The 18,467-nt window shown below is 40.3% G+C and overlaps 1 protein-coding gene across 3 annotated transcripts; it reads left to right on the top strand.

The window, feature by feature from the left end:
* The first annotated feature begins 552 nt into the window (after positions 1 to 552).
* Positions 553 to 17,863, top strand: dcaf11 (ddb1 and cul4 associated factor 11). Of its 3 annotated transcripts, none has more exons than XM_042399957.1 (15): positions 553 to 796; positions 1,114 to 1,351; positions 6,379 to 6,506; positions 6,616 to 6,734; positions 7,021 to 7,085; positions 7,255 to 7,355; positions 7,904 to 8,050; positions 8,923 to 8,977; positions 9,347 to 9,415; positions 9,681 to 9,738; positions 11,186 to 11,371; positions 11,620 to 11,773; positions 12,259 to 12,411; positions 12,578 to 12,684; positions 17,028 to 17,863. In XM_042399957.1, exons 2-15 carry the CDS (start codon positions 1,128 to 1,130, stop codon positions 17,100 to 17,102), a joined length of 1,641 nt encoding a protein of 546 aa, XP_042255891.1. In that variant the 5' UTR covers positions 553 to 796; positions 1,114 to 1,127; the 3' UTR covers positions 17,103 to 17,863. The 3 variants fall into 3 exon arrangements, with proteins under 3 accessions (XP_042255891.1, XP_042255892.1, XP_042255893.1); XM_042399958.1 differs by having other exon boundaries at positions 553 to 807; XM_042399959.1 differs by lacking the exon at positions 553 to 796 and adding an exon at positions 853 to 876.
* Positions 17,864 to 18,467: the final 604 nt, after the last annotated feature.

Below are 18,467 nucleotides of genomic sequence, written 5' to 3'. Positions count from 1 at the left end.
AAACTTGAAGCCTCCAGTGCACAATCACTGAGAATGAACTTTACAGTGAAGTAGGAGACATCTTGTGTCCAGCTGTTAAACTTTCAAAATAAACATTTGTTATTAGATTCTTGATTTTTTAATGAGGGAGAAGGAGTAGATGTCATTTTAAGGATTTTAAAGAGGTACTGCACACTTAAACGTGTTTTGCGCTGTAAACTAAATCATATGACTGTACTGTAATGAAACCACAGACTGTATAGAATGAAACACATCAATAGGCTACTGATAATCATCAATACATACACTGACACCAAATTTATTTTAAAAAATCGGCATTTCATGGGTTGAAAGTGGCTCAATATGTCATCTGTTGATAAGATAATTTAACCTTTTTTTGGGAAAAACCATATCAGACACAAATTATTATCATCAAACTAGAGTATTTTATATACACCTTAAAACATGCCTGGAGAGGATCTTTAAATAATATACTGAATCCCTTTTTAGTCAGAGTTTGTTCCGCGGAGCTGACTCGAGCGACAGCGCTGTGATCACGTGACGGCGAGAGGAGCAGGGTTTTTTCACACTTTTGTAAACAACATGGCGACTCAGGGACTGGCCCTGTTAGCCAACTGATAAAACCGGATGAATACTGTGCTGTCAAACATTCAGCCTGTTTTTTATGTGTGTGATAAACGTCAGCGTTTCATGTTAGACTGCAGTGAGGTAACACATCGGGCACATTATTAAGTTCGCCCCCGAAACGAAAAAGAGCCGGACCGACGAGCTGTCAGGACTGTTTGACAGCTAGACGGTAACATTAACGTTAAGTCGTTAGCATTGTTAGCTTGCTGAACAAAAAGAGCCTCTGCATCTTGAGCATAATGAGCTAAGGTGCAGTAAAGTATGTGTGCTTGCCGACTTAAGTTTGCAGAAGAAGTAGTTGCAGCATGAAGAAGTAGAAGTGTTATATGTCGCGGAAATATTCTGAATTTCCGCTAGTGCAGAGCTTTGTTTTGCTGCCGTTATTACTATTTCCTGCCTGTGTATGTATCACACACTCAATATCTCAATAACTTTTTTCGAAGGTAAATCCAAAACTGTTTGTTTTTGATGTGCTCTCCCTGCCAGGCCCCCTTCAGTCTATGGGCTCTCAGTCCAGTTCTGGGATGTCTGGTGGAAGGGGCTCTTCCAGTGGCAACCCAGTTGAGCAGTCTGAAGCAGGAGAAGCAAACCAGAGCAGCAGCAGTAGCAGCAGCAGCAGCAGCAGCCGAGGCCGCAGGACGGCTGACAGGCAGCCAGGAGACAGACAGCCAGCACCAGAGGAGGACGTTGACTTAGCAGAAGTGCTGGCTTACCTACTGAGGAGGTGAGCTGGGGGGGTGTTTGTAGTTTTAAACACACTAACAGTGACACAACTCATGACAATGTTGCCCAGTTTGTTGTTTGTTGATTTATTGTTTTTATTCATGTGGATAACTGGACAAATGTTGATATCATGACATCACAATGATTCAAGATTCAACATGTTTATTGTCACTCCGGTTATACAAGTACAATCATGTGAAATACTTTGGCTGCAAGGCTCCATTACAGAAAAACAGTAAATACATATATGTATACAGTGACATTAAATATATTAACAAAATATAAAAAGCAATAAAATATATTTGAAAAATATATCAATTATATATATATATATATATATATATATATATATATATATATATATATATATATATATATATATATATATATATAACATATATTTCATATAACCTTTATTTAAACTCAAAAGATAAAAGAAAACAGTCAAAACAAGTATAAGTACAGTTAATAAAAGATACAAGATATAAAAACAAACAAATCAATTAAAACAAGTATATAGATGATAAAAGATACGAGATAAACAGATAAATTAAAACAAGTATAGACAGACGTCAAGTAGTTGGTGATCATAGATTTAAAATGTCCAAGAGTTACTAAAGTGTAATTTTTTAGGGTGCTCTGCAAAGAGTTCCAGGCAGTCGGAGCATAAAAACAAAATGCAGATCTTCCAAGCTCACTACAAACTCTAGGGACTTGTAGTGAAAGCCAGTCATTAGACTGAGTATGATGTGGTCCATAAGACCAATCTAGCATAGATGTGATACAAGATGCTAGCTTCCAAATAAGGGCCTTGTAGATAAATAAATACATATGCTTATCACGTCTCTCAGACAGAGAAGACCACCCAACTTTTCGTACAGAATACAATGATGAGTACTATAAAGATCTCCAGTAATAACCTAATGGCAGAATGGTAAACAGCATCTGAGGGCTTGAGAGTAGAGGCAGAGACATGCCTATAAATCACATCACCAAAATCCAAGACAGAGAGAAAACAGCTTCAACAATCTTTTTCCTACAAAACATAGGAAAGTTAGTTCTATTTCTATATATATAAAAAAAACAATTTCTTGTTGTAATTTGTTAACAAGATTGTCTATAAGAAATTTGAATGTGACTTTGTCAACTATCCATATGCTAAGGTATTTATATTCTGTAAATCTCTTAATATGGGATCCTTGTACAGTGGAAATATGAAAGTTTTTGCTACCATTACCTCTAGCTTTAGAGAATAACATAAACTTAGTTTTATGTGCATTCAGTGTAATTTATGATCATTAAGTGGGAAGGAAAGGAATGTTGCAGATTCTCCATAGCTAGCTGAGCAGAGTCTGCAATACAATATCATTCATGTATAAATGTGCATGGCAGTTAGTTAACAATGAAGAAATATGATTAATATAAACTGTAAAAAGAACTGGACCTAGAATTGAGCCTTGTGTAACACCCTTAGCTATCAGTAAAAACTCCCAAGTTCACTGACTGCTGCTGATCAGATAATTCAGGGAACATACATAGGCACTTGAACTAAAACCAACATTACTTGATGTAAATATGTAAAAGCAAGGAGTAATCAACAGTGTCAAATGCCTTGGAGAAGTTCACAAAGATGGCGGAACGATGTTTTTTCTCATCCAAGTCGCTGGCAAAGTCATTCACAACCAAAGTCAAAGCAGAAACAGTGCTGTGCAAAAGCCTGAACCTGGACTGATGCGGACTCAGAACAGAGTTTGCAGTGAGAAATTCCTTAAGTTGACAATTTACAAGTGAATCCAGAATTTTAGCCAAACAAGACAATTTGGATATTGGTCTGCCCACTCAACATGTTTAAAATGATAACGGAAATGGCAGTGGAAAAAGGCTATATGGGTTGGGGGTTTTTTGTTTTGGGTTTTTTTGTTTGCATTTTAAGAAATTATATAACATAATAATTAGTTACTGAGCATAAACAAAAAATCAAAGAAAAAAGACAAAAAAGTAGTGAATAACATAACTGATTACATAAATATTAATTCATAGGATATATTTGATTAAACAGATAAATTTAAGTCAGAGGATACATTATAGGAACAACAACCAGGTATCATGGATACACACACACATGCATATATACATACACATACACATATATTCACACTCACATTCTTGTGTATACCCATGTACAAAGAGAAAGACATCAGTACAATTAATATATTATTATTGTCTTAGTTATCACATCTAACGGGAGGTTCATCAGAAATATTGTATGTTGTATACCTCACCAATTGTTCCCATCTTTCTTCTAAGGTATGAACTCGATTTCTAATTCTCGTGGTTATTTTTTCCATTCCATATATTATATTTTATATTTCCTTCCATTTGGAAATTTTGAAATGGCTCCAAAGTCTTAAATTACATTCATTAACACTTCAATTGACTGTTCAGGCTTAGATAAATAAATTAATGTGTCATCTGCATAGATTGAAAATTTCTGATTTTCTCCTGCTGTATATATGCCTTTTATTGTCTGTTCTTATCTAAATATGTTGTGCCAGCTGTTCGATACATAGAACAGAAATCAGTGGGGATAACAGATCCCCCTGTCTGGTACCTGGTCCGTATCTTAAAGATATTAGATATTACCCCATTAACTCTGACTCAGGCGTTTGGCTGCTTGTACAAAGCTTTCAACCAATTTATAAAGGTGGTGTGTAAGCCAAAGTTACTTAAGGTTTTAATATAGATAAGGCCATAGGACCTTATCAAAGGCCTTCTTAGCGTCTAGGTAACTATTCCCACAGGGACATTCTGTTTCTGAGCTGTCTCTATAATGTTTAATGTTCGTCTCACGTTATCAACAAGCTGTGTTTGACTAATAAACCCAGTTTGATCTGGATTTATTTGTTGTGGTATAACTTTTGCTAGTCTGGTCACTAGTAATGAAGATAGAAGTTTATGATCTGTGTTTAAAAGACTGATTGACCTATAGGATGAACAATCTGTAGGATTTTTACCTGGTTTATATAACATTGTTATAATAGAGGAGTTCCACGCTGCTGTCCATGTTTCGTTATCCAATGCCCAATTATAGGCTTTACATAGAAATGCAAAAAGGTCAAACTGGAATTCTTTGTAAAACTTGTTTGTATGTCCATCACTTCCAAGAGGCTTATCTATTTTATTAATATGATTATAAATCTCCTCCTCTGATATTGCCTACGTAAGTGTGATATTCTGTTCTTCTGTAACTTTAAGTAAGTTCAGCTTTTTGGAAAAACTGCATTAACTTATCTTTGTTTACAAGATTTTCGGCAGCATCATAGAGATCCTGGTAATATTTTGCAAATTGGTTTGCTATCTCATTCCAGCCCCTTATTATTACCTTTTTATCCTTTTCATTTACCTGCATACTGATGCCTTCTTTTGCTGTTTTTAAGTTTGTAGGCCAACACCTTAGCTGCTCTGGGGCCTCCATCATATGTTCTTTGTCTTACAATGGACAGTGATTTTTCTACTTCCATATTTAAGAAATCATTCATTGCTACTTTAGCCTCTTTAAGGTTCTTCAATACTTAGGTTTCCCTGGATATTTATGTACTTTTTCTAATTTCTTATGTACTTATGTACTTTTTCTAATTTCTTATGTACTTATGTACTTTTTTCTAATTCCTCAATTTTCCTTTCAAGTGATTTTCTTACATTTGTTTTTGTTTTTTCATAAAGGAGGCATAGGCTAATATTCCACCCATTAGAACAATCTTTGCCCCTTCCCATAACATTACTGGATCTTCTGTATCGTTATACATTATATAGTCTTGTAACACTCTTTTTAGCTTTGTTTTAAACTCATTTTCTAAAAGGAGGAAGTTATTAAATATCCAATTACCAGCACCTTTTCCTTACCTCTCCTTAATGTCATTTGTGACAGTGCATGATCTGATAAGTGTATTTGGCCAATTTTATTACTTTAACTTAAAAGGGCTATATGAGTTGCTTGAGTGAAGGTCAGTACATGAAAAATGTATACTGTTACATCACTTCATCACTTAATAAGTGATTTAATTGATCAGTACATCAATTTATGATCTACTGATCGCCATAAATTGGTGATATCTAAATGAGATTTTTAAGGTACAGTACCAGTCAAAGGTTTGGACACACTTTTCATTCAAGTGACTGGGAAGGTGTGTCCAAACTTTTGACTGGTCGTGTAGATCTGTCAAATATGCAACCTTTTACAGAGGAAAGTAAAGTAACACTTGTCACATCTACAGTAGCTGCTGTGAAGGTGACTTGTAATCGCTCAGTTTACCAGACACTCTTTTAAATAGAGGGAAAGTTGGCAGTGTTTTTCACCTCTCTGTTAAGTGAACAAATAATTGAAACATCACATTACATTCCAATGCTGGTACAGCCTAGTGGAGGTCGGGAATTTCCCATTCCAGTTTGATTTTAATGCAGTTAAAGAGACGGGGGAAATTTCTGAATATTCCCTCTGTTAACAACCACTTCCAAAAAAAATGGTTTTCAACACTTGGAACTGATCCATGACAGTAGAGGGGCCTCTAGTAATAACACAGCAGAGGAGTCAGACCTAGAAAGTACCTGGATCTGTAAGCGTCAAAATAGAAAAGTAGCACTCTGGCTTCTCACTTCAGTTAGCTTTGAACAACCCTGGAGCGAGCCACTGGTCCTCCATCTGTTAAAGTGGAACTGCTCAGTGGAGAAACAGTACAAAACGGTTGCTGTACCAAAGCATGCTGTAGGTAGACTGGTGTCTGGGCAGCAGGACTGCAGCTGGACTAGTTACATTCTGAATGACTAATTGATTTGTGGATGTGATTTTTCAATATTACAAGGATTTATTTTGACACACAGTTATCAGCATTTGAGATTTCTGTTCCACTTTTGCTTGCTATGCTTTGAAATTCTTATTTATGTTGCACACATTGCTGTAGAGGGTTAAATAAATTTGATCATTTGTCTCAACCTGGATTGATTTGTTGTTAAACTGATGTGTTTGTGCAGGGGCCAGGTCAGACTGGTCCATGGCAGTGGAGCCACGGGGCTGCAGCTGGTCCAGTCATACTCTGACTCTGATGAGGACAGCGATGGAGCCTGGGAGGGTCGACTGGGTGACCGCTACAATCCACCAGGTAACCTACTGACACAAACAATTTAATCAGAATGTATCTTTTGTATGTAAAATGTTTGTTGTCAGATGTTAACTTATACTGAGACTTGTTTTTTGTTTTATCTTTCCAGTGGACACCCAGCCTGACACAAACGAGTTGGACCGCAGTGAGATCCGAACTCAGATCCTGTTGGCCACGGCCTCCTCTAACCTGAAAGGCCGACACAGTTTCACCCACATGCTAACAGAGGTCAGACCACAGATATACAAACTAAAAACCAGCAGTCGTACTGGAGACCAGGCTAGAGTGCAACTGGCAAATTTCTAGCATTAAAATAACAGCAAGAGGCATGAATTAACATTATGAGGATTTGTTTCCATAAGTTTCATTTACAATTCTATGAGAATATTTTGAAATAAGTAAGCTCTACTTTTACCATTTTGTCCAAAGATTTTAATCACTTATTTGTGTTGGACGGACTGTAAATGTGGACCAGCTTCATCATGTTTTTGTGCTTGTGCTTTGTGCTTCTTAGAGAGAACAAGGCAGGTGTAGAGGCTCCAGTTTTTCCCATGGAGAGTGCAGTCGTATCCGCACACAGTAAGTGTTATTAAAGCTCTACAAACCTTCAAATATCATTTCATACCAAATTACCAATAAGTGACACTATAAGTTATTATGAAGCTCTACAATACACCACACATGATGTTTACAAGAGGACTCGTGCTGCTGTCTGTCGAGTGATATTGACCCTTGTGTTCCCTCACAGTTTCCTGCCAAACGATGTATCCCATAAGGATACATACCAGCAGAAAGCCTTCTGTGGAGTGTACAGCGAGGATGGCAACATGTTCCTCTCTGCCTGCCAAGGTAAATATCCCGATATCCAACATGAGAAACCCGAGGAACTAAATCATATCTGAAAGCGATTCTTAGAGTTTGTTTAAAACTGCTCAGACTACCAAATTATCAGGGCCATTTATGTAGTGTCATGTACAAAATGGGGTCAGTCACAGAGAAGTTTTAACTCCTTAACTACATAACTATCTGACATCAAACTAGTGTAAAACAAACTACATAAATAGAAATTTGCCTAATTTGGTAGCATCATATCATATTCATTTATTTTCATCACTATTTTCCTTGAAATTTCACCTCTTTTTTAAGTTAAATTGCTGTTTTGTAAGAAAACAGTATAAGTCATGAACAACAGGTCTTCAAAAGCTACCACAGCCACCCCCTAAACTATTCAATATACATTAAAAACATGCTAAAGACAAAATGAGTGTGATTGTCATAACATGACAACAAGGAAAAATTTAATTTTTTACATAAACTCTTTAGATCCTTTAAAATAAATCCAGCTATGATTTAATTTTAACTTTTTTTGTTGTTGTTTCTTCTGTTACTCGCTACAGATCAGAACATCCGCTTGTACGACACCAGCAGGGGGCGCTTTCACCTACAGCAAACAGTGAAGGCGCGAGACGTTGGTTGGAGTGTGCTGGACGTGTGCTTCACCCCAGATGCACAGCATGTGCTCTACTCTAGCTGGTCTGACTACAGTAAGGCTACGGGTCGTGTTAGATACTGTATGATGTAACAAGGCCACAGAGCCAATCATTATAGTGTTTTGCTTTCAAGTGTTGTGGCTTGGACAGCTACTCATTCCCCAAGAACCATACACGTTACCCATGTTTGACTTTCAATAGTGTTGCAGTAACATCAAAACAAATCAGATGCTGGCCATTATAACTTTAACATAGCATTTGCAAATTTTTATAATTTACCTTTTATGATGTTCATACCAATTCATAAGACATGCTAAATATGACAGTGTATCTCATGCTACCCATAAATCTTTGTGTTTGTATTCTCACTCACTGTATGCATCTCAGTTTGCCTATTTGGAGTTACTAAAATTATATTGTTTTAAGGGGCTCAAAGATAAAAACAAACTTAATTGGACATGCTTAGTGTGACTGTGAAACAAAAAATCTAAAGAATTCCCTTTATAATTTACAGTAATTTAATGTTCTCTTATGTTAACACTAATAATAACTCCTCAGCTAACTTGTTGGTGCATCAAAAAACACTGGAACAACGTTTATTAGGCACAACTAGCTAAAACCAAAGCAGTCAAAAACAACAATTTTGCAATAAATCCCACCTTCATGAAGGTTAGTTTTTTTAACTGGCAACTGTTTGTGTATTTAAAGACCAAACTGACTTCTTTAAGGCAGAGTTAGCCAAACAGGAGCTATATTTGTACTGTAGCCTAACATTAACCAAAGCCTCAGGAAATACTGGGCATAGGTCTTTTTTAATGTTTACTATTAAGACTATAAATAGACTATTATTAGTTGTGTTCCGCCATCAGTTACATAACATGTTGTTTTACTCATCTGTTCCGTCTGTCTCTGTGTCTTCTCCACAGTTCATTTGTGCAGTATAGATGGAGACAGTGAAAACCACACCGCCCTGGACCTCAAGTTAGTGTTTCCCTCATAGTAACTTATAACATTACGGAGCAGGTAATCTATCATTCCCTACCAGCTGGTCCTCCTCCCCCTTCATTACCACCTGGATGAATGATGCTGTCAGAACTTGTCACCTCAACATCCATCCTCTCGCTCCATGTGTGTTACTTTGTTAATTGCAGAGATCATTACGACCCATTTTCAACAAAGCACTACCATTAAACTCACAGTCCCTCTAACAATAGCGTTGTTTAAGAGGTGATGCATGCCTTCATCAAGCTTTTTTTGGTGTGAGATTGACAGCGTAGTTGTAATTAAATAATGGTGCTATTGCTGCGGTGTCAACCTGCTTGTGTGTGTGTGTGCTGTTGTGCTTTGTAGTCCAGATGAGAGGAGGTTCTGTGTGTTCTCACTGGCTGCATCCACAGATGGCAAAGAGATCCTGGGAGGGTGAGTACAATTTGCTTTTATGTTTCAAGGCGGTGACAGACAGAGCTGAGAGTAGGACTGAAGTCTCTTTCAGAAATGTAAATTCAAGCAGCTCTTCTTGTTCTGACAGCTGTCTGCTCAAAGTGGAAGTTGAATACACTTTTTCCTTCTTGTAGCCAGTGTTATGAATACTTTAGTTTGGAAGACAAGTACCTCATATAAAACAGACTCAATCCAGGCAGATCAGTAGCATTAAACCACTTCATTTGAATTTGTCTCCTTTCAGAGCAAATGACGGCTGCCTTTACGTTTTTGATCTTGAGCAGAATAAGCGGACGTTGAAGGTTAGTGTGTGTGAGTGCATTTGGTGTTTTTTGCTTTGCCTGCAATGTGTGTACCTGAACCTGACTCATGCTCACCTCTGTCTGCTTGTGCCTCATCCTGCGGCCAAGGTGAGCCGGACATTAACAGACCAAAAAGTGCGCCGGCTCACATAAAGTTTAACACCGCTCTGCTGCTGTCTGTAGCAGCAGAAAGTCCAGCTCCACCCCACCATGGGACAGGGGAGTTAAACCCACCTCCCTCCTCCTCCCACAACCCACCCTCTGCGTAGAAGTCAGTAGCTGACCTCTACCATCTGCTTCATCACTGTCTTAAGTTCTTTCTCATTCTGTCCCTCCATTACCTCTGTGTCGGTGTGTGTGTGTGCTTTATCTCTGAACTTCTTCCTTTTGCCCAATTGTGCTGTTCTTTCACTTCCTCATGTTTATTTTTCATATTGTTAAAAAATCCCATGAAAAAAACAAAATCAACAATGAATTGAACCTACCGACAAGTCCAAGTCTGATATACAGTAGTTTATTTTTCTCCATTGTTCTTCCAAACACAAAATGAGCCACACTGTTGCACTGGTTGTTCCTTTATAACCATGAACACACACACTGTAGTTTATTTGAAGTCAACGTCACACACACCATCCTGCTGCAGGAAACACTCACTATAGTGCCAAATACATGGATGAAAATAGTCCTCAACTAAAGTAGTGTTAACCTCTGCTTAAATAATGTTTGCTAAATACTACACTAACCACCTGTTTTAGGAAATTACTGAATCATTTGAAAAAATGAAACTATATTTGTGACCATTTTTAAAGGTGTACGCCTTCAATAGGAACCAGTGGGTTTTGTGGCTGAGTGCCGCAGACAGGATAGAGAAGTCAGAAAGTATTGAGAGGTTGACTAAAGCATTGTTGGTTTTGGTATTTTTTATAGGATTTATTTACAATAACAGAAAAATAGAATATTGCCAGCCTTTTCATTTAACAGGATTAAATATTATACAAACTACAGTAAACTTATTATTGTCCTTTTTCTAAACTTGACACTTTATTCCTTTTACATTCAAATTTACATTTAATTAAAATGATGGAGTGGCCCTCTGTTATTCAGTCTTGAAGGTAGACTCATCAAGTATTTCATATGTACATATGTGTCACTAAATGCAATGACAACTCTAATAGAGGAATACAGTAGCTCAGTTAACATTCACTTCCTGTGTAGCTACGCTTCCAAAGCTTGTTTGTAGCACTGACCTGCTCATCTGCTGCAGAGAACTGAACATTTATTTGTCCAAGTTTCACTGTGCTGGCTCACGAATCCTACTAATGTTCTACAGTACACTCTACACAGACATGCACAAGTACACAGAAGAACACATTTTCACATAAGCCTTACTGACGTGCACGCCCTCCACTCTGAAATAGACTTTTTCTTTTACGTCTCTCCCCGTCAGATTGATGCCCACGAGGACGATGTGAATGCGGTGGCGTTCGCAGACAGCTCGTCCCAGCTGCTCTTCTCTGGCAGCGACGACGCACTGTGCAAGGTGTGGGACAGACGGACGCTGCGGGAGGACAGACCGCAGCCTGTCGGACAGCTGGCCGGCCACCGAGACGGCATCACCTTCATCCACAGCAAGGTGGGGGAGGGGAGAAGAAGAGAGGAATACTGCGGGTGTTTTATCAGTCTGTCAATGAAAAGTTACGGGTAGTAGAGTTTGACTGATGATTGGAGCAATTTTTAGAGAGTTGATCAATTTAAATGCCTGCGATTAAAGTACCTCATCAGCAGCCGGATCTCCTGCTCTAGTCCTCTATATTTAGTTATTCATGTCACTATTTTCTTTTATAAATCTGATCATCCCCACTTGTGTCGTGACTGTGCTAGGGTGATGCCCGCTATCTGATCAGCAACTCGAAGGACCAGTCCATCAAGCTCTGGGACGTCAGGAAGTTCTCACCGAAAGAGGGGCTGGCAGCCTCACGTCTGGCTGTCACCCAGCAGAACTGGGATTACCGCTGGCAGCAGGTTCCCCAGAGAGGTGAGGAAGGGAGAGAAAGGAGCCACTAGTGGGAGGAAGGAGGGGAGAAGGGCAAGAGGAGGACAAGCGGGGGAGAGGTCACATGGAAGAATAAAAGAGGAGGAGATTAAAGATGAAGCGAGGTTATAAAAGAAGGGAGAGAGGGCCAATGACAGAGAGGTGAGACGTGAGAGTGTGTGTTGAGAGTAAGGGGATACGACAGTTATAAAACCATGGATGGGGAGATGAGTGATTACTATTACAAGTCAAAGAGGAGGGAAGGAGTAGAGGAGAGGTGAAGGAAAGGAGCTCAGATAATGAGATTGAGCAGGGAGAAAGAGGGCGGAAGGGGGGGAACTACTTTTTTAGCTATATCGTAGATGTTCAGGATGGAAATCGTACAAAACTCAGCTCAGTTATATGATTACTTTCAGGTGCTGAAAAAAGCATAAAAGTCTCTTTACAAATCTTGTTTCTTTACGTTTTGGGCCTGTTGTCCCTTTCAGCCCTGAAGAGACACAAGCTGACAGGTGACACCTCAGTGATGACCTACCGCGGTCACGGCGTTCTGCACACCCTCATCCGCTGCCGTTTCTCTCCAGAGTTCAGCACAGGGCAGAAGTTCATCTACTCTGGCTGCTCCACTGGCAAAATCATCAGTGAGTCTCAACAATCAAATCAATCCAACAACTCTTGAGTTTTTTGTGGGATTATGCTGCATCTGTCCTCACATTATACTGTATGTCTTTCCTGCAATGTGTAGTTGTGTTATTTCATATCTTCCACCAAGTGTGTCAGTCATTAACCCTTTGTGTGTCTGTGCAGTTTATGACATACTGACGGGTACCGTGGTCTCCAAACTGTCAGGCCATGAAGCGTGTGTGAGGGACGTCAGTTGGCATCCGTACGAGGACAACATCATCAGCAGCTCTGTGAGTGCAAACTGTTCGACTGGAGATAACATGAAAATACAACACTTCAGAAAAATTGTAAAAGGATTGAATAGAGCAGCATTAAATTACAGTATTTCCTCTAGTAACAGAATATCAAGAAATTAAGAGAAATCAGAGAATTTTATATGTTTTCTGGTAACAGTTAGAAGTCAAATAGATTATTTATGGAAATAAATTAGTTATTTTTCTGTATATTGCATTAAATTGCACTTTTTAGCAGTTTCTATCCCTGCTGTAGAGGATGCTTCTGTTTTTTCTGAATGGAAAACAACATTTTCTTATTGTCTGCCATTTAGTGAACTCAGATTATTGACATAGCCACATGGATATTGCAAAATGTTAGGTCATTGCCCATCTCTGTCTCCTTTCATTTTCTGCCGTCTCTCCACTGTCTGCCAATAAAGGCAGAAATGTCCAAATTATAATAATAATTTTTTTAAAAGACATACTTACATAGTTTGTTAATTACAGAAATGCACTGTTCAGTGATCTTGCGTAACTTTTTTTTGTTGTTTTTAAGATAGTTGTATACTTGCCTCAAAAAAATGCTCTGCTTCAGGAGTTTGCATCAAAGCCTATTATTTATTTGATTTAGCCACTGTAAAATTTAAATGTTGAAAGGTTTATCCAACAGTCATGATTTATTGTTGATTTCACTGCATCAAACTACAAAAATGATGGAAAACACATGTTACATGTGTAACCTCAGGTCTCAGAGTAGTATGGGTGAGATGTCTCATTAGGGGATACGCCCCCCTGTGATTCCTCAAAAGCATTTATCTCATTACACCAATCCTGATTGGCTGGTGATCACAGCGTCCATGTCAGGTGGTTCCACCTACCTTTAAACAGCTTACGCTACCATGCAGGTGTCATTTAAAATAAGCACCTCTTCTTGCTTCACCGCAGCAAGAAGGGTTGTCTGGTGAGACATCTCACTCATACTACTCTGAGAACCAGGGTTACGCAAGTAACCTAAAGTTCTCATGCATAGTATTCGTTTGAATGTTTCACTATGGGATATGGAGACTCCCGCATTGCCAGGCAAGCTTATCTCAGCAACCGCCAGCACTCAAACAGTAGTACTCTAGCCCAGTACTGTGTGAGCTACACAGAGAGCAGAGACATGCAGTCTATAAAACCAGACAAAAGTGAGGGGCAAAGACCAGCTCACCGCTGCACAGATGTCCTGAATGGAAACCCCTCTAAACAAAACCAAGGATGTGGCCAGACCATGAGTGGAATGAGATTGCAGGCCTGCTGGTGCCTGCAGTCCCTGGCCCGTATAAGCTAGAGCAATCACCCCCATAACCCCGCAGGAGAGCCGTTGCTTTGTAATAGGTTTTTCAATATGGGGATTAGCCCAGGATACAAAGAGTTGGTCACCTCTCCGAAATCTCTTAGTCCAGTCCATATAGATGGGCAAGACACAAACTGGACACAGCATGTGCAACTGCTGTTCTTCAGGGGAAGAAAAAGGCGGTGAAGAGAATGCCATGCCAACAACCTTGGGCACAAAGGCAAGGTCAGGTTTTAGTGACACCCTGACATGCCCTGGGGCAAACTGAGTATATGAAGGGTGCACTGAAAGCATGTGAATATCACTGACCTGTTTAGCAGATGCTAAAGTCAGCAACGACACTGTCTTCAAAGACATATGTTTCAAGTCAACCTCCTCCAGTGTAGAGATGCACTGATACTGATACTGATATCGGATATCGGTCCAATACTGACTCAAATAGCTGGATCAGGTGTTGGTGACAATAGGCCGATCTGGTATTGAATACCATTCAATAATACCATTATTACTATGTATTTATTTGTTACATTTTGTCAGAAAAACAATGTTTAAGTCAAGCCTGATTTTACGTTACACATAAAAGAATGATCCCAGTCTCTTCCACGCCGTGAGGCATACAGCTTATTAATGAAACACTGGTATCACATCGGTACTTGGTATTGGCCAATACCCAAAGCCCAAGTATCGGTATCGGGACTGAAAAAGTTGGATCGGTGCATCCCTACTCCAGTGGTTCACAAGGAGGGCCAGAGAGCCCATCCAAAACCACCGCCAAGTCCCGTGGGGGCGCCAGCGGCCTGGAAACAGGAAGGAGCCTATGCGCCCCTTTCATAAAACAGCCGACCAATGGATGTTGGCATGCTGTTTTACCATCAAACCCCACATGACATGCAGCAATAGCAGCCAAGTACACTTTAGTTGGAGAAGGCTTTGTGTGTGTCAATCAAGTCCTGCAGAAATGACCGTGCATTGAAAGGAAACGTGTCCCTGCCTGAGACACCGCTCCTCAAACACCTAATATTTACAGTCATAAAAAGACCTGCTGGAGGATGCTCTGGCGCTCTGAATGGTGTTAATTACATTCTGAGGCAGCCCCACTGTGCTTAAATTATACCACTCATGGGGCAGGCTCATAGAACCAGGCATTCCGGATGAGGTTGAAAGAGTGTACCCCCCGCCTGGGACAACATGTCCCTGTGCAGCGAGAGTTGCCACGGCTGTCCACACAACAGTTGATAAATCTCCACCAGCCAGTGCACTGCTGGCCAGTGCAGAGCTATTAGAATCAGTGTGTGGCAGTGCTCCCTCACTGTGGACAGAGTGGGGAGTATCATAGCCAAAGGAGGAAATGCATACAGGAGGATGGGTGGCAGATGTGTGCGAGCACGTCCACGCTGAGAGGTGCGCTTAATCCTCGCATTGAGAAGAGCAGTGGACACTGTGGATTTTCTGTTGTCGCGAACAGACCCACCTCAGCCCGGCCGTAATACATCCACACTTCCATGCGCCACAATTACTGGGTGCAGAGTCCGTTCTCCGTATAGTGGCGTGCCCCTGGTTAGCAGCCAGGTTCAGGACCCCCGGGATGTGTTGCTCTCAGAGACAGGAGTTGCCTGCTTTGTCGTATTGTCTGTTCTCACCAGGACATGGTGCTCACTGAGAAATGGGAGAAAGTGCTTCAGGGTGAGAAACACCGCCAAGAGCTGCAAATAATTTATATGGGACTGCTGGAGACCCCTGCTCCAGAGGCCCCTCACAGACCAGTCACCCTGGCGCACCAAACGTAACAGAGATGCATGAGTGAGCATCCTGAATTTGCATTTTCTGAGGTATTTGTTCAGAGATCCAGGATAAGGTGAATTTCACACCCCCTGTTTGGGGGACCAGAAAATACCTGGAGTAAAATCTGCTTTGACTCTGTTCGGGTGGCACTATACATATTGCTCTCTTTGCTAACAGCAAGAGAATTTCCCCCTGTAGAATGCGAACCGACTCCTTCTGAGCCTGGGAATATATTATGCCTGAGAAGTAAGGAGGAGTGACAGCAAATTGAAGCCTGTATCCCCGTGATATTGTTCTCAGCACCCAGGCTGTGTGCCCCCAATAATTTTGTTATGGGGCCCTCTAGCAGAGGAACGCGGCCGTAGCCCCAGGTCTGGATGCCGAAGTGAAACATGGTTTAATGGTTCATTCAAGACATGTGATGGCGTGCTTGTGTGAACTGGAGGAGAGACAAGGGTCACTGTTTCCACAACACAGACTCTTTCCCTCTAGGCTGGGACGTGCCAGTGCCGCTCTGGTGTCGCACAGAGCAACGGGGAGTTGGGGCTGGCGAATGGGGAATGTCCAGCTCCATCACCAGTGGGGAGAGGGGGGGGCTGTCAAACCGAGGCCCCCAAAAATCTAGCTGTGGCGTGGCTAGGTGAAGAACACTCCGGTCTATGGTGAAGGCCAAGGGGTTGAAGTGTATCTAGGTAGCTAGCGCCCAACGACGGAGTGTATGCTCTGAAGCATGAAGAGATGCGTGAATGACACCTGTGTCGTAGCACAAGCTATTTAAAGGTAGGTGAAACCACCTGACACAGATGTTGCGATCACCAGCCAATCAGGATTGGTGTGATGAGATAAATGCTACTGAGGAATACTGAAGGGGGTGTATCCCATAGTGTGACATCGGAACGAATATTATGCATAAGAACATGTCTTTTCCCATGAGACAGCATTGCAGCCAGAAAATTATTAATGTGGTTCCAAATTAATGAGACTGAAAAGCAGCGCAGAGACCGCAAGTGCAGCCTTTAATGTCAAGACTCCACCTATTTTTAACTCAAATAAAATACAGATTTCAGCTTTAAAAAATCCAGAAAGAAAAAAAAAACATTAACAAGACTGAAAAAGTTAAGAAACGCCACTGAAAATTTTGGGAAATTCAAATCAGAGCAACTGTGGCAAACCAGTAAAACATAACTAAAAATTATTTGTGTCACATTTTTACCTCCCCCGTCTTTTATTTTCTCCACAGTGGGACGGAGCCGTTCGAATGTGGGTGCACAAACAAACCCGTCCTCTAGAGGAGAGAGAGAGGGAGAGAGACTGACAGACAGACAGCAGGAGAAAGGCCTTGAGACAGCGAGAGAAGAGTAACAGGAACCGATGTCAGAGGAAGTGACATCATCACAGATGGGGGACGAGGCCAGCCCAAACGGAGGAAGGCAATAAGCTAACAAAGACTGAGAGACACTTAAATATCTTTTAAATTCAATGCTGGATATTAATGATTACAGTTATAGCGTGGTTGTGATGTGTTCATTTGGAAGGCATTGTAGCCTTACATTGTCAAATGCAGATTAGGGCACAGTGGGATGGCCTACTTGTTTGCTTTTTTTTTCCCATTGTCTTGCGCAAAATGAACAGGCCAAAGCTTTTGAATTTGGCCTGAAACACTTCACGCCAAACGTGCTGAAGCTCAAAAATGCAAAGCACTGCTTAATGAGCTATTGAAATTTAATGGTAAGTTAGTTATATGAATAAATCAATGTTGGATATTGCAGGGAGAAACTGATGATGATAATTCTGTACAAATGTATAGTATTTTAATGGTATGTGTGTTCAGGGAGTGTTTAGGTTGTTGTCAGCGTGCTGATTTGGCATCAGTTTTGACTTTCCTGGTATGAGTAACATAAGCTGTGTCCCATTTCAGGGGCCGTCTGATTCAAAGTCCACATTCAGAGACCAAATATATTCTAATAATCCAGTACATTATTTGTCAGTTGCCCTAAGTCACAACTTCTAAACCTGGCTATTATGTAGCTTTCCTGAGTTTACCATTGGTCCACCACTTGGTCAACTTCATGGGGTTCAATTCTAAAAACAACCTCTGAATTTAACCACAGTAGTGGTCTGAGGTCTTATTATTGATCCTGGGTCAACTCTGTAAACACAATCCTGAGTCGACAAAAAAAAAAAAATATATATATATATATAAGTAATTTTGTTTGCCAATATAAAAATGTGATCTGTTTAAATGATTTGAATGTATGTGATAAAATATGTCAAGGCCAGAATCCGATGAAGGGACTGGGAATGTGTGTGCGTGGATGAAAACTTGCACACTGATCTGTTTATGCAATTTTCAGGTGTTTATATCAAAGCCCATATTTCACTCCCCGTTGTTTTACAGTAACAATAAAACCTTTCTTCAAATGTATCTCAGTGAACAAGAGTGTTTTACTGAATAATTACTGTGAAGTCGGCTTTAATAATGCAAAAGTAGGACACTTAGAAAATGGAACAATTTCATATCCTGTTTGCAGTGACACTTCTCAAAAATGTTGTCACACTGAACAGATAATCACATGACACTCAATGATAATCTGTTTTTAATAGATTGTCTTTGCCTTAAATGTTTCACTCAGCTTAATAAAATTGCCAGACACACATTTGCCAGTAGCTGGCGGAAGAA

Source organism: Thunnus maccoyii, chromosome 21 (assembly GCF_910596095.1).
Source record: "Thunnus maccoyii chromosome 21, fThuMac1.1, whole genome shotgun sequence".
In the NCBI taxonomy this organism is placed as follows: Eukaryota; Metazoa; Chordata; class Actinopteri; order Scombriformes; family Scombridae; genus Thunnus; species Thunnus maccoyii.
Note: the sequence above shows the minus strand (reverse complement) of the source record. Positions and strands in the feature narration are given on the sequence as shown.